This window comes from Ruditapes philippinarum, unplaced genomic scaffold (assembly GCF_026571515.1).
Source record: "Ruditapes philippinarum isolate M1 unplaced genomic scaffold, ASM2657151v2 ctg2158_1_1_1_1, whole genome shotgun sequence".
Lineage (NCBI taxonomy): Eukaryota > Metazoa > Mollusca > Bivalvia > Venerida > Veneridae > Ruditapes > Ruditapes philippinarum.
The window spans coordinates 114908-130947 of NW_026860675.1; the positions used below are offsets into that span (position 1 = coordinate 114908).

Genomic DNA, 16040 nt, shown 5'->3' on the forward strand with positions numbered 1-16040 from the left:
TGGAAGTTGGAGTTCTTATGTGCCATCATGAGACCTATCTGTAAGCAAGAGAAGATAACTCTGTGAAAATGTTTCTTGATTTGTACTTAGAAATTCCTAGTTAAAGTCTTGTGTGCCCTTAACTGTCAAAGTTTTGTTTTATAGGCAAGCACTAAAAAAGTCGAGCGCGCTGTCCTTCTGACAGCTCTTGTTGACTTAGAAACTCAGTTAAGATTTTCATTCTTGTCCACTTGTTGACTTAACCATTTGAGATATTACTTTGGAAGTTGGAGTTCTTATGTGCCATCATGAGACCTATCTGTAAGCAAGAGAAGATAACTCTGTGAAAATGTTTCTTGATTTGTACTTAGAAATTCCTAGTTAAAGTCTTGTGTGCCCTTAACTGTCAAAGTTTTGTTTTATAGGCAAGCACTAAAAAAGTCGAGCGCGCTGTCCTTCTGACAGCTCTTGTTAGACATTTCATTAAATATTTAAACGTTATTACCAGTTTACAAAATCTGCATTGATTGTTGAAAATTTATCTGTAATATATTCATGTTTTCTCTATCAGTGAAAGCTCTATGTACACAATATTTTGAGTGTCTCTCATTATAATTATTAACCCTTTCACTGACATAGGGACGGCTTATGCTGTCCCTGTTTTTTTCGGCGTATTTGCCATATGGACGGCTTTTGCCGTTTCTATAATGATAATAATTATAATAAATTAATAATAATAAAAATAATAATAAATATAAAGAAAATTATACCATCGACAATAATTATTATTATACTAACAGATTTGGAAACATATATAATTATTATAATAATACTAATAACAAATAATGATAATTATATTAATTAATAATATAGTAATTTCTTAGAAAAACCTCTGGCAAATAGGTGATCAATAAAACAATAACCCTCTGGCAGCGAAAGGGTTAAGTTCATGTTCAGTTAATGGTGGTGTTGGTAGTTTAACCACCGGATGAAGACAGTAAGCCACTTTGAGTTTACCAGAGCTTAGTTCAGCCACAGCATTATTCAGTAAATTGAAATAAACTACAAATATATAGGGATTACAGGTTTGATCTACCTGTACCCATAAAGTGTCTGAATAGTCATTTGATTAGTTGTAGACTTTAGAAACAAGGTCCCATGAAGTTTGGCACTTGGTATGGGAAGGAAAGAGTTGTTCTCGAGGAATATAGATATATCAGTATTACTATAATTAGTTGCACTTTCTTAACCTAACCCTAAGCCAGCTGGTAGCAACTAAATTAACATGTGCAACCAGTGCGGACCAAGATCACCTGGCACAATAGTGTCTGATCTGTCTGAACATGGTCTGCACTGTTTGATATTAAGTCAGTACGTACTTTCCCCCCAAAAAAAAAATGATGAATGGTTTTATCTGGGTTGAAAAACGAAAAATTGGAAAAATGGTAAGAATAAAATATCTAAGGTAAGAATAAAATATCTAACTGCCTTAAGAAGTGATTCTCCAATATTGTTTTCCTGGGGCATGTTTATCACACAATGAATGTAAATACTATTTCAAGGTTAAATATGTAATACATGTATATAGAAAACATTGGTCATTTCAGAATGAAGTTAACGCAATCAAGTGGGATCCTCAGGGTAACTTGCTGGCATCGTGTTCAGATGATATGACATTGAAGGTACTATTTCTTTTTTTGTCATTACGCACACAATTCAACAAAAAAGCGTTTTTCAATTTCAATCAGCACCCTGAAAGTTTACTTTGTTATGTTTGTATAATCGACTAGTGCTCTGCTTTGAATTTAGAACCGCCCATTGTTGTTTTAAGAGGTTTCAATATCAAAAGGTTCAAATGAAACAGTCATCGGTAAAAGATGTGGCTGGATCTTTCTCCACTAGTTAAGTAAAATCTTCAACAGTTATGATATGACCAGTATTTTCAGAATCCTTTTTAGATGTGTTATTTTTGGTGAAATAGTACTGGGTAGGTAATTTGGTCAGATCACGAAAAAAAATGTGAACTGCATATTGGTCAGGTTAACTTGGTCAACCTGACACTTTTTGTGCATTTTTCCATACAGATTTCACAATTTTTAGTGATCTCCAACCAGTAGAGATCACAAATTTAGTCTGGTTTTATCAAAACTTTGTGTAAATGCATCCTATTTGGTTGAAATACAATTAAAGTAAAATTGCATAAGTTCAAATTGTAGGTCATTGATTATTTGTTGATATAAACTGTATATATTTTTTTTATTGCATAATGTAATGTGTATATAATCTTTCCATGTTTTATCACATATGGAGTGTTGAAATTTTTCTCTGTTTTATCAGATATGGAGTATGAAACAAGATACATGTGTGCATGATTTACAAGCACATAACAAAGAGATCTACACTATAAAATGGAGTCCAACTGGGCCCGGCACAGACAATCCAAATGCTCCTTTGATACTAGCTAGGTGGGTACCAAACATATTTGTAAACCTGAAATCATAATCCAACAACTGTTAATGGAATTTACGCACATATTTTATAAAATTTTCAATTCCAATTCAATTTAACATGCATGGTACATAGCAGAAGCTATCTATAGGGACAGCTTTCTGTCCTTCAGTCAAATAAATTTATCAACTAGCAGATAAAAATCATTTGCTATTTAGTCATGTTTCTGGTAATGAATGTGCAAAAGGGCATAATATAGCATTATTTGGAGAAAAAAACACCTATTTTGGGCTGGGGAAAACAGCTTTTTTCAGCTTACATGTATTTTACATGTATTTAAAGGGGGAAAAATGACTGTACAAAACAGAATAAAATGTGCGAAACAAAATATTTTGCTTTCTAGTTCAAGTTTAAATTAACCTTTTAGCAATGATTTAATGCATAGGCCATTAGCTCAAAAGAAAATTAGCCAACATATTTCTTTCATACAGGCATATTGAAATAATTCTGATTCAAAATTCTAACAAAAAATGTATAAATTGTTAGCAGCAGTGATATAGCTTTATATACATCTTTAAATATATCAAGTAATTCACAGGTTTGATAGTTCATATTTCTTACATGGTAGTTGTTTAGTAATAAAACATTTTTGGTCTGATTTTCAGCGCATCATTTGACTCTACAGTGAGATTATGGGAGGTAGAGAGGGGTACCTGTATACACACGCTCACAAAACACCAGGAACCCGTATATAGCGTAGCTTTCAGTCCCGACGGCAAATATCTTGCTAGCGGATCTTTTGATAAATGTGTTCATATTTGGAATGTTAGTGTAAGTATGAAAATAATGACATTTTAATCCAACTGACAACAAAATGTTGAATGTTATATATTATCACATTTGTGTAATAAGTGATAAATCCTATTAAATTTAGAAGGACTTAACCCATTACTGCACTAAGGTGACAATATATAAGTTGCATGAACTTATTTCACTATTTGGCTTAAATGAATATGTTAAAACTAAACTTAATTCAGCAAATCTTCACATTCATCACTAGGGATAGGCATTTACCTGGCAAGTATCTTTTATTCCATTGTTCCACTGTTTATCCTCAAATAACTGCCAACTTCCCCACATAAATCATTTGAAAGAATTATGAACATAAATGGTGCTTTCAGGATATACCTTGTAATTTGTGAAACAAATGTCAATAGACTGGTCACAGAAAATTTGCAGAAAAAAAATGTTTCTTTGGTTTAATAAATTGAAGATCAGTCAACCAAATAATTCTGTCAGTGGTGAGTTAGCCTTCAATATCATAAAATATGACGACCATTCTATAGAAATAGTCTTTAGTAAAAGTAATGCTGCCCAGTGTGATCAAATTGTGCTACAGCTTTTTGTTTCATCTATTATAGCTGTATTGAAAGGACTTGTTGACTCATTGTGTCTGACTGAGAAATAGAGAATTTTCTTTATCCATGTCTCAGTGATAAATACTGAACTTATATGACTTTGAATGAAATTGAGAAGACTTATAGTTTAATGTGTACTGATTACTTGTCAAATGATGGTATAGGAAGGAAAGATGCGGCTCCGTTTGTTTATGGATCTGTACGAGAAGTTCTTGAAGGATTGGTTTTATTTACCATTCCAAGGTTCTGCTTTGAAAACATGAAGTCGGTGACCTATATTTGAGCAAATATTTTCTTGCTATGTTATCTTAAGTCGTATCCTGCAAGTAATATTTAAGTCGTATCCTGCAAGTAATATTTAGTGGGATTGCCTTTGCTTGAATTTGGCCCAGTCAATGGTAAATATTTAGGTATTTCAGTAGATAAATGAAAATGCAGTAAATGTCTGATTGCACTGTTTAGGTCAGTGTCCCCCAACAGGTGTAGTGCAATCCTTGAGACATTTAATTGCATGTTGTAATGCGTCTGGCATTAGCAGTTTTAAGGGATGAATCGGCACCAAAATTGATTTGGTCATACCTCGGCAGTTGGTTTATGCAAATTTATTTTAGTTTGATTGTGTTGGAAGCTGTAAGCTTATTTAAAAATCACCCTCAGTATGTTCCTGGAACCAACCAGTAACAAAAGCTTTGACTGTAAAGTTTCTTGCTCAAGGAAACAACGGCTTGCCCCTGACAGGGTTTGAACCCATGCATTCAGCAATCCTTAAATTACTAGTCTCGCGTGTTAACCACTCGTCCACGCCACCATTCTCGACAGTTGGTTTGGTCCGCGTAACAAAAAGTTTCTATCTTCTAATAATCTGTTATCTATCAGTTTTTCAGTATTAACGTTCATATTTTCTGTTTAACAGACGGGAGCCTTAGTACACAGTTACAGAGGAACTGGTGGGATATTTGAAGTATGTTGGAATCACCGGGGGGACAAGGTGGGAGCTAGTGCATCTGATGGTTCTGTAAGTATTACATTTGAGCCGCGTCACGACAAAACCAACATAGTGCGTTTGCGACCAGCATGGATCCAGACCAGCCTGTGCATCCGCACAGTCTGATCAGGATCCATGCTGTTCGCTTACCAACTCTATTACAAGTAGAGAAACAAGCAAACAGCATGGATCCTGATCAGACTGCGCGGATGCGCAGGCTGGTCTGGATCCATGCTGGTCACCAACACACTATGTTGGTTTTGTTTTGATGCGGCTCATTTATAGTATGTATGTATGGCCACCTTTTCTGTTACATACCTGTTGAAATATCAAACAATTCTTAGTTTGTATTACTTACAATGAAACACCCTTATTTGTTTACCCATAACCTTCTGAATTTCTTAAGTGGATTTGTCCAGATTGGAACTGTCCATTATTGCATAATGGGGATTTCAAGATGTTGTAAAGATTTTATCATAAATTTGACTCATCCTTCACTTATGTTTCTTATTTTTCAAATCTTTCAGCTAGATAAGTCACTTTCTGAATGAAAATGCATTTCTATGTTTTCCTCCATTTTCTATTGGTTTTATGAAGGGATATGATTTTAAAAAATGTATTTCTTGAAGAATTCGCATGTATATGAAAGAATACATAAAAAACTGTTATTCTTTGAATTCAATGTTTTTGATTTTCATGTTAAAATGTTATGCAATGCAATGATTAATGTATTTTCTGCCTTGCCACATCATTTATAGGCTATTCTGTCGTCCTTGAAAATCAGTTTTTTGTTCCTTTGCATGACATCATCAATTAACATATGTTACATAATTAAACAATCAAACATACATGTAAACAAGTTCATTGCTCTGTGAACAGTTACCTTATTAGCTCACCTGAGTCTGATTTGCTCAGAGATAAGCTTTTATGGTGGCAATGTGTCAACCATGTGTCATCAGTTGTTATCAACAATTGCTTTAAATAACACCTCCTTCTTGGCAGTTTCCGAGCAAATTAAAGTTTTGTGTCTATTTAAAGAGGGTGTTACTGATGAAATGTTACTGTTCAACTCAAGAGTGGGTTACAGGTTAAACTAAACTTGGGGATGACGGCATGTTACTGTTAAATTTAGCTGGTCTGAGATCACAGTTAAACTTGAGAGAAAACTAGTATTACCCAAAATAGTTGGTTACTGTCTGGAGCTAAATGGTTGTTTTATTATCCTCAAGAAGATTGAATTGGTTTAGTTGAAGAAGCTATTAGCTAGCCTAAAGAAGGTCTGTGTTAGTCCATTTTTGCATGAAAATAATGCCAAAGAAGGGACTTTGGGGTTTTCCTCCTTGTAAAGCTGTAGTAGAACTATATAAAGTATAGTGTCAGATATATCTGCAATATGATAATTATTTTATGCTTCTCTTTCCAGGTATTTGTGCTAGACTTACGGAAGTGATACCTTCTTCCATATATTGAGGTATCGAGCTTAAATAATTGGTGCACAAAATGAGTGTTACAAGTAAAACTCAAATTAAAAAATGCAGAAAAACTGGTAGAAATGGTGAAGGGGATTTCTAGTGTACCAAAACTTTTACTTTAGATGTGCTTCATTGCGGTCTACTGCCATGGGCACAGATTTCACTGTGCCGGACGTGTTAAATACGGCATCACGGTGACATCTACCCTGGTTTTTCGAAATTCCGCATGCACTGTGCTACACTTCACACTAAAGGCACAAACATGTAAAATATTCAAGTGAGGGAAAAACAACATCGCTGGACATTTCGGCTTCGACTAAAGTTTGATAGAAGATCAGTTGTATTTCTGCTGAATTACAGTGTGGAGTGGTGGATCAATCAGCTATTAAATGTTGCTAAAATTATAGATGTGTTATGGATTTAGGATTTGATGTTCTTATGGATTTAGCATTTGTAATAATAACTTCACAATGGGTGAATTCATGTGGAATAGATGACCGAAATATTCTCACAATTATGATTACTATCGCGCCGGTATCTAGGATGCTATATTTAGAATCATGATATCCATTGAATAGTCAAGAGTGCAGAAAATGGTAGTCTATAGTTATTAGAGGGCGTTGTCACAGTGTTATATTTACAAACATGAAGCTTTAGTAAACCAAATTAAAAATTGTGAATAATGTTTGCTGATATTTGAAATACCTTAAATGAAAAAAATTTCTCATTTTCTACGTTGAAATTACCATTTCTTTGTATATGAGATATATATAAATTAGACTTTTAAAACATTATTACAAATATAAAAAACTATGGTATTAAAGAATCTTTTTTTAATAATAAATGCTGACTATTTTTTCTCTCTGGAAGAAGTGTAAACTAAAGATTTTTTTAAATTAATAAATCCCAACTTTTTTTCCCCCGAAGAATAAGAATTTGACCTCCATTGTTTAGTTGTCAGTTGGATAAAAAAAAGGTACTAAGTACTTTTTTTTGTATATTGAAAATTGTTCATTTTTTATTACCTGTAGATATATGAAAATAAGTCACTGAATACGTCATTTTATTCATATGTTTAGCACTGAAACATGGCTATCTGTAATGGTGATAACACGTTTTAGCTCTAAACAAAACTTACATGAGATGAGATCTCAAATTGTTGTAAAACTGAGTCATGTATGATTTTGGCGAGTGTGAGAATTAATGTGTTGTATGATACAAGAATTGCACTAGCTAAATGATAAAAATAAGTGAATTCTGATCTTTATTTAGAAAAATTACCCCCAAAAACTTACAAATCTTTATTTAGAAGAATTACCCCCAAAACTAGCCACAATTATGACTTGTGCCAGCACTGCCGTGTAGTCTAGTCTAGGCAATTTAATTTTGGTATTAAAGCCCCTATAGATTAACAATTGACTTTTCCAAATTGAAATCAGGACTAGTCCATTACACAATTATAGCTAGGTTAAAGTTTGTACTTCCCAACCCAAAGAAACAAAATTGTCTGTTTCCCCGTACATGGTAATATTAAATCTTGTGAGAAACTTATCCATTTTATTATGAAACTAAGATGCTTGATATTTTTTTAAAAAGTTAAGTGCTTTTTTTTTTTAAAGTGCAATGAAATGAAGGGGTTGACTGTAATGTGATACATTACATCACAATAACTCTGACATGAGTCATTGCTATAAATAGCTTTGACACTCAACATTGGGAAATTTTATATTGCACGAAATAGATATCGGTATCTGGTTTTGAATGACATTGTACTATATTACATTTGTACAAAAAGTTGGGTCACACCACATCATTTCAGGATAGTATTGTAAACTAGTGGTAGAAACAAGGAAACTGAATGGCCTTCGTAAAAAAAAAAATGTGTGCTTTAATTGTATTGACTCACAAATAAAGGATAATGTTTAAAAATAGATACAATGTATTAGAAAATGTACAATTTTAAGAAAAATGTTCTATTTTCACAAGTGGTCTCTAAAACCAGACACTTGCTTTATGAAGGTTAATTGATACGGAAAAAATAACTTTCTGGCCTTTAGTGACATGTTACAAGAAATTGCTTACTTGTTCTACAGTTCACCAGATTGTAAAAAAATATATGTCTTGTACCAAAGTTAGGGGTATCGGGGATGGGATGGGGGGAGGGGAGGGGGATGGCATAAAGGAAATAGATGAAATCTTTTCTTGTAGTGCAGAATAATTATGTGTGAAAGGTTGTATATTTGTGATAAAATGATGTAAATGGAAGTGTACATGACAAGAAATAGGCAGCTATTTATTCTGTGTATTGCTGTTGATGGTTTTGTTGTTTTTGTTTAGATTTTTTTCTCTCATTAGCTTTTTCTTTCATCATTTCATCAATTTATAAATTTTTGCATCTTGTGTATTAGTCTAGCTTGTGAAGGTCAAAGGTTTTCTCCAAGATTACTTACACACACACTTGAAATAATGTATATGTACTGTATGTAAAGAGTAGCAGGTCTTGGAATAAGAAAAAAAAAGAGAAAAAATGCAATATTACATAAATAGTGCTGGCAGAACGTAAAAATTCAGAACAGGGTAGTAAGAGTTATCTCCCTTTTTTCAACTGAAGAAATTATGAAACAGCTGCATTTATTTTTTTTTATATTTTTCTTCAATTATCTTTTTGAGAATGCATGTTTTTTTGCACTGAAATCTTTATATTTTCTCCATTTTAAGAATATTTGCAGTGTATAAATTATACATAAGATTTGTTTTGGCAACTGTCTTTTCGCTGTTTTTTGCTGCATTTTTACAGATTTTTTAAAAAAGAAAGTTTATTAGCTTTTGAAACATTGTAAAAAGAAATACAGCATTAACATTTTGATTTAATACTGTAGTCATTTTTGTTTTGCTCTGTATAAATAAAAACATGCTATAAGGCAGTCAACCTGAATGCTATTTTAGTGGTATTTACCATATTGTTCACTTTTGAGCAATGTTAGCATAATTGGGGGATTTTTCAGGTTGCAGGATTAAAATATCATGCATGTTGGAAATAATGCCTTTAAAATATAACTACAGATAAGGTTAAAATGTTATCTCTTTTGGGCTGAAATTGCTGAAAAGAACTTGAGAAACAAACTGTAAAATTGTCTATGTCATAGGCTGAGAAAAATGTGCAGCCTGACAGGGACTCAAACCCGCGCTCCTTGACAAGGGAAATACCAGTATTGATTTAAAGAAAGATGCCAATAAGCATTAAAAGGTATAAACCAAAAAAAATGACTGAATCAGAATGTTCATATAAAGACTTTAAATGTTTTGGGCATTAATAGCAAACTTTTGTCAAAATTTTAGATTCAGGTTAGCAGTGAGGTTTGACTCTAAATTATTGGCTGTTTAATTTTTTGTGTTTTGATACTAATTTTTTTTTCATTCACATATTGTCAAATACCAAGGTCAACTAGTCTATTTTACACATGAGACAGAGTTACTTTATCTATCTTGTTTTGTATGTACAGACTATTGGTCATGACATTCATTGGGCAGATATTCAAATTACTCTCTTTGACGTAATGAAGGGCCGGGTTTTCATTTTGAAAGAGTATATGAGCCGTGCCATGACAAAACCAACATAATGGGTTTGCGACCAGCATGTATCCAGACCAGACCAGCCTGCGCCTCTGCGCAGTTTGATCAGGATCCATGCTGTTTGCTATCAGTTTCTCTACTTGTAATAGGGTTTGTAAGCAAACGGCATGGATCCTGATCAGACTGCGCCAAGGCGCAGGCTGGTCTAGATCCATGCTGGTCGAAAACGCACTATGTTGGTTTTGTCGTGACGCGGCTCATATAATCCCCTGCAACATGGGTCATCTGGCTACTTTTGGTTATTTCTTTTACATTCTTTTCTAGCCAGAACTACATTAAAAATGACCTAACTTCTTTCAAAGATAAAGGAACCACTGCATAATGATAGGTTACGGGACTTTGTATCAGAAAAGGTCAGCTTTATACAAAGTTAGGGGATTAGAAGTTAAATATCAAGTAGGAGAATTTTTGCATAAAGATAACAGACTGCTACTTTTCTAATACATGTACTGTGTTTTGTGAAGGTAACTGTTCGGAAAATGAAAGATAAATGAAAATTTTAGGTTAAAAACTTGGATATTCCAAAGTTGAACAAATGATTATTTTGGCTTTTTGTCTTGTACCTGTATAATTTAGTACAGTGCAAAAATTTGCTATGTGTTGTCAAGTTTAGTTTTGAAACTCTTTTTCTTAATGGCTGCTTTATATTTTTATTTTAGTTTTCAGTATAATTTGACAGCAGTTTTCTTTTTGCTTATATTTTAATTCATGAGGAGTATTGATTTATTTTGCATAGATTTAGCTTATCTTTCATTCCACATGCATATTTTTTATACATTTTATTATGTTAGCTTTCATTAAATCAAAATAGGGCATTTATTGAAATTGAAGGAGTACTTAAAAATTACCATCCATTTTGTTGTTGTTGTTTAACACATATAAACAAAATGTATATATTTTCTTCTGACAACATGGTTTTTAGTCCTAAAAGTTTTTTTTTAAAAAAAGCTGATTTTTTTTCATAATTTGTTAGGGTCATAATTTTCAAGATATGATGTTTATTTTAAAAATGAAAGTAAGGGTGGGTAAATCAGAAAAGTGGTCACAAACTTGAGTGTACCATTTAAAATAATTCTTTATCAGTGTTTTTATGTCTTAAGTTTTACACATTATGTTTATGCTTTTTGATGTGTGAAGCCTGTTGGCCAAATACCATGTGACACTGTTTGTAAGTTAAAATTAAGTAAACATAAAACAAACATAAATTTAATAATAATATGAAGTCAAGGCAAGTGGCTGGTGGTTATTTTTCTGTTCAGCTTACTTTGGGTAAGGTCAGCATATAGTCAAGGTCACATGGTGGAAGTCAATGTCATACTTGGATGGGTTCAAGGTCATATCAAGGTTATTTCTTGGACTTCAGTTAGCATGGTGAAAATCACTTTGTCTTTATTTTTGTGAGAAAGAAAATCAATTTTTGTGAATTATGGATTTTCCATTAAAACTGAATTATTGATCTTGAGCATTAATTTGAAATTGACCAATCAGAAAATGTCTTATATAATTATATTGAAATAAAGAGTAAGAACTGGCTTTTAATTAAGAATAATTATAAAAATAAAAAAAAGTGATTGAGTATATTAGTGTGTAGTAAAGTGAAATGATATTTAACATTAACTATAGTTTATTCAGTTACTGATAATTATGGACATAATAGTAAAAACCCACCGGGGGGGGGGGGGGAGAGGAGATGTATGTGTGTAAGGTTTGAATGGTGAATGTCAGTTTGTAGATATCACTATGATTTTGTACATGTATTATTTTGAAACTGTTACATTTTGTCTAACAGAAGCAGCTTCCTCATCAGATCATTATGATATATTATTGTTTGCCAGAGGAAAAATAAAAAAAACATGAATCAACTTCAGTGATTTGTTATTACTTTTTATGCCTGTCCTGCCTTTCCCCTGTCCCTGCGTCTTCTCCCAAACACCCCCACCAAAAAAAAAAAAAAACAACAGAAAATAAACCTGCACACAGATTCTGGTTATGATACTGATTTAAAGGGACATACTGTTAGATGGTTTAAACAAAAAAAAAACTCATTTTTCAATCTTGAGTTTAAATATTAAAACCCGGATCTTTTTTTTTCTGTCCGTTTTGGTAAGTCAGTTTTTAGGTGGGACGGCCATGCGCAATATTTGCTCACCAGAGTAGATAAACAAAGTACCATGTTAAATATCGTTGAAGTGGCCAGAGAGGCACGCTGCTTTGAAAATTTATAGACCCAAGAAGTGGTTACCAGGCACGCCCTCGGTTTTCTGGATATCTTGATAAGTGATATTTTATGGAAATGATATTTCAGGGCTAAGTTATTATGGATTGAATCGTCGATCTTTTCCCAACAAAGCGATTTCTGAGTCGATCTTTCTCCTCCAATACTTTATCATGTTAATTATTTAAAGAAGGTACATATATTAAAGTAGTGAACAGAATTTGATCTTTTTATCAATAATATTTAAATTGCATTATTTGTTTTTATGTATTAAAGAGGCTGTGTTGTATATAACATTATGATATAGATGTCCGCTAGTGGAGGTAGAAATAAATCAGTTTATGCAGAAATATAAATATTGAATAACAACTAACATAGATTTCACACAAATGTTTATTGAAAAGTATAAAGTTAGACATTTGTGAACTTACTCTATAAACGAAGTAATATATAATACAAGAAGTAACAAAAAAAATCATTAATATGATACGAACAGACTATGTTTTGGGTCACCATATAGAGTCACAGTACCTGTGCTCGACCATCCCAGTGCTCGACCAATACTTCTATTTGTGTACGTTTTATGCATTAAAGTGAAAAAACCCAGGGAGTTTGTGTGTGCTATTTGTACCTGACCTGTAACCTCTACACCATGTACAAGTACTCCAAGCTTGATAGAAGATTGGCCATTTTGCAGGCAATATTTAACAGTACAAAAATACAATTCTATAATACAAGTAGCAGTAAAAACTATTTAAAACACTGAAATAATGATAATAAAGGGCAAATGTGGACAATACTTTGTTAAATTGCCTTTACTCTTATGATTCCAATTGATTTCCATAGGAAAGGTGCTCAAAAATTATCAAAACCCTGCTTTCCATAAAAGGCAGGGGCTATGAACATGTAAACAAATATGGCAGCAATACTGAAACAATTTGGGAACACACCACTAAAAGGGAAGACAATTTGTATATTACACCAATTATCACACTAAACTATGTTTGCAGAGTGATTTTAGTAAAAAAAATATGAGAATATGTAATCTCAAACACCCCAGTATATGTAAATTCCAAAACTCTTATAATTTAATAAACTCTTATTATTTGTCAATGTATAGCATTTCCTTCGTATCATATTTGCTCTCATATTTACATCTATAGACACTAAAACATAAATGTTTCAAAATATTTTTGAAATAGAATTGTTGAACATAAAAAGTCATATCTGTTTTTAAAAAATAAAAATTCTGATAGAGATAAAACCACCTGGTCGAGCACTGGTTTGGTTGCCTGAAAAATATAGTGGTTTTATACCCTATATAAATTTTTACTCAAAATGGAATGGCTATACATTGATAAAACAAGAACATACAACCTTTTACTTATCCGAGTGAAGCCATTTAAAAGAGCACTTAGATATTTTCAAATTCAGGAAGGGGTCATTGGCCACCGATCATGTCATCATCAATCAACAATATAAATTTTATATACCAGTCTAACATGATATATCAAGCTTTAAATATGTTTTAAATTTAAACAAGTCTTGGTAGTCTTGGAACGTCTTGGAGTGTCTTGGTGTATTTTGACCGACAGGCAATTTGCAAGCCCACTAAATAAACAACTCGATAAACCTTCAAGACAGTCTTGGTAGTCCTTTCTCTGTTAATCTCCCCCTGCCCGCTTCCCTCCCCCCCCCACCCTTTATATGGAAGTAACTGCTACGAACATCAGTAAACAAATGATTTGTGCGTGTTTTAACACAATTTTAAATTATATTTAGTTATTGTGAAATATTTTTATAAAAATGCGCAATGATGTCTTCTATCATTTTTTTTTATAAAACGCCAAAAAGTATGATGTTTTCAAGAAATTTATTATCGTAAAATTACGTATTCCTGGAAGCCTTTTGTTCTGATGAACTTAAATGGGGTCGAATATTGTCGTATTTAAAATAGGTTCGATTTGCCCATATAATTGTAAAACGATGTCGTACGAACAATATATACATGTATAGGAAGAAAAGCGGAAGAGTTGATGTCTGGAAGCGCAAAATCACCTTTATTCGTCATCTCCTCTGTCTTGGATGACATTTGTTCTAAAATTTAATAGCATGGGATATTGTTGGATGGCATATGCAGCAGAAAATAATGGCAATGTAAAAGAAGGTGATTTAGCTCGTTATAAAAATCAAGTATGCCCTTCACTTCATAAACATGGTGCGATTGATACGCAAATAAAATCGAATAAAAACAAACCGCGAACAGCTATTCTAAAATTACAACATTTGATATAAGGGAAGTAACCGTTTACTGTGTCTTGATCTCCGCACTCGAAGTCGCAGTACAGATTGCAGTACAGTTATTTTTTTCTTACATCTTAAAAACAGACTATAAGATAAAGGCACTTACAGGGAAATACATGATTTATAGCGTTCAAACGGGACTAATATAAAATAGACTATAGGAACGTGAGACATGTATGAAAAGAGGTCTTCATGCGGGGAGAAACATAATATTAATATTTATATACGAACTCGGTCACCGAAAACAACCGTTTTTTCAGTTTTATTGCATGTGCATAAAAGGGGGCACAAAGAACACACCTGTGTCAATGTACATTTCTTGTATATCAAGTATACAACAAGATGTTTCAGTAAAGTTGCAATAATGGACGAAATTCGACTTGATCTTACTTGAAATTTGAAGGGATAATGAACATGTGTGAATATTATCAACGATTTCGACAAATGAAATAGTAATCCAAATTTATTTTCACATCCCGAATTTCCTTATTCTGGCCTCTTCTTTGACAAATGGATATTGATCTAAAAGTCTTGCATGGCATACTTAGAAAAAGAATCTAATTTCAGACTGAAAATGTTAAAGTTCAACAGATAGACATGCTTAATGAGGTAATATTTAACCAATCAAATAGCATTTCATGTATAAATGTCTCACGTGTATGAGCGCATTCCGAAGGTGTGAATATTATGAAACAAACTATATTCTAATCAAGATATTTTGATACATACTATAGATGTTGTTGAAAATAACTATGAGGTACAAAAAGGGATAAATTGTTTATCTTTCCGGGCGAGGAACGATGAGGGGGTCGACATATTTATTCTTGCGATGACGTGTGGGTGGTGTGCTGCAGTGTGTACTGCGTTTTCTTTGTCAGGGAAATGCATGAAGCAAGGTCACCTGGAGATGTTTAAATCAAAGTAGATATAGGATGCAATAAATCTGTTCTGAATGGAAGGCGGAATCAGGGGCGGAATTTTGAAAGCAAACCTGTAAGCTGCGAATTACGCAAATACATTACTAAGAATAATGTAGGCTTATAGCAGTGGTGCTCCAGAAACAAGCCAGATTCATGTAGGTTTGAGTTCAACCGAAATAATGTGCTTGTACTATGATATCGATATAATTAGGCCTATATCGTCGAAACATCGCAATTTGAACAATGAGTATTGATGCATGACAGTAACGCAGCTATACTGTACAGACTAATTTTGTAATTATCCCACGTTTTATTCATTTCATAATATTACATGAATATTATCTGGGAAGAAATCATACGCATATTATATAATATGTTGTTCATAACATGAGATTTCCGTTGAAGAACAGAATAGAACAGAAAATCATTGACATGGAAAAAGTAATTAGCACTGAACTGGTAAAAACGATTGTTACAACAGTGCAACATTTCTGGTGCATTTTTATTCAGTTTCCCTCAGACTCAATTAAACTTCAAGTCTGCGCATACATGTATGTTTTTGTGATTATCACCCCACCCTTTCCCCAGATTATTATACTTCACAACAACAGGTGTCCAGTGCCGAGTAAAAGGTTGCCACGTGGGATCATTAATTCCAGCACTTTT

General features: G+C 32.9%; 1 protein-coding gene across 1 annotated transcript in view; it reads left to right on the forward strand.

Moving 5' to 3' along the window:
- Positions 1–7788, forward strand: part of LOC132713010 (F-box-like/WD repeat-containing protein TBL1XR1) — a 40593-nt gene extending 32805 nt beyond the window's left edge. The window contains exons 11-15 of the mRNA XM_060695448.1: positions 1587–1661; positions 2317–2444; positions 3093–3258; positions 4759–4860; positions 6254–7788. Coding sequence (XP_060551431.1) covers positions 1587–1661; positions 2317–2444; positions 3093–3258; positions 4759–4860; positions 6254–6280 — 498 coding nt within the window. The 3' untranslated portion in view covers positions 6281–7788. The remainder of the gene's footprint in view (positions 1–1586; positions 1662–2316; positions 2445–3092; positions 3259–4758; positions 4861–6253) is intronic.
- The last annotated feature ends 8252 nt before the right edge of the window (positions 7789–16040 follow it).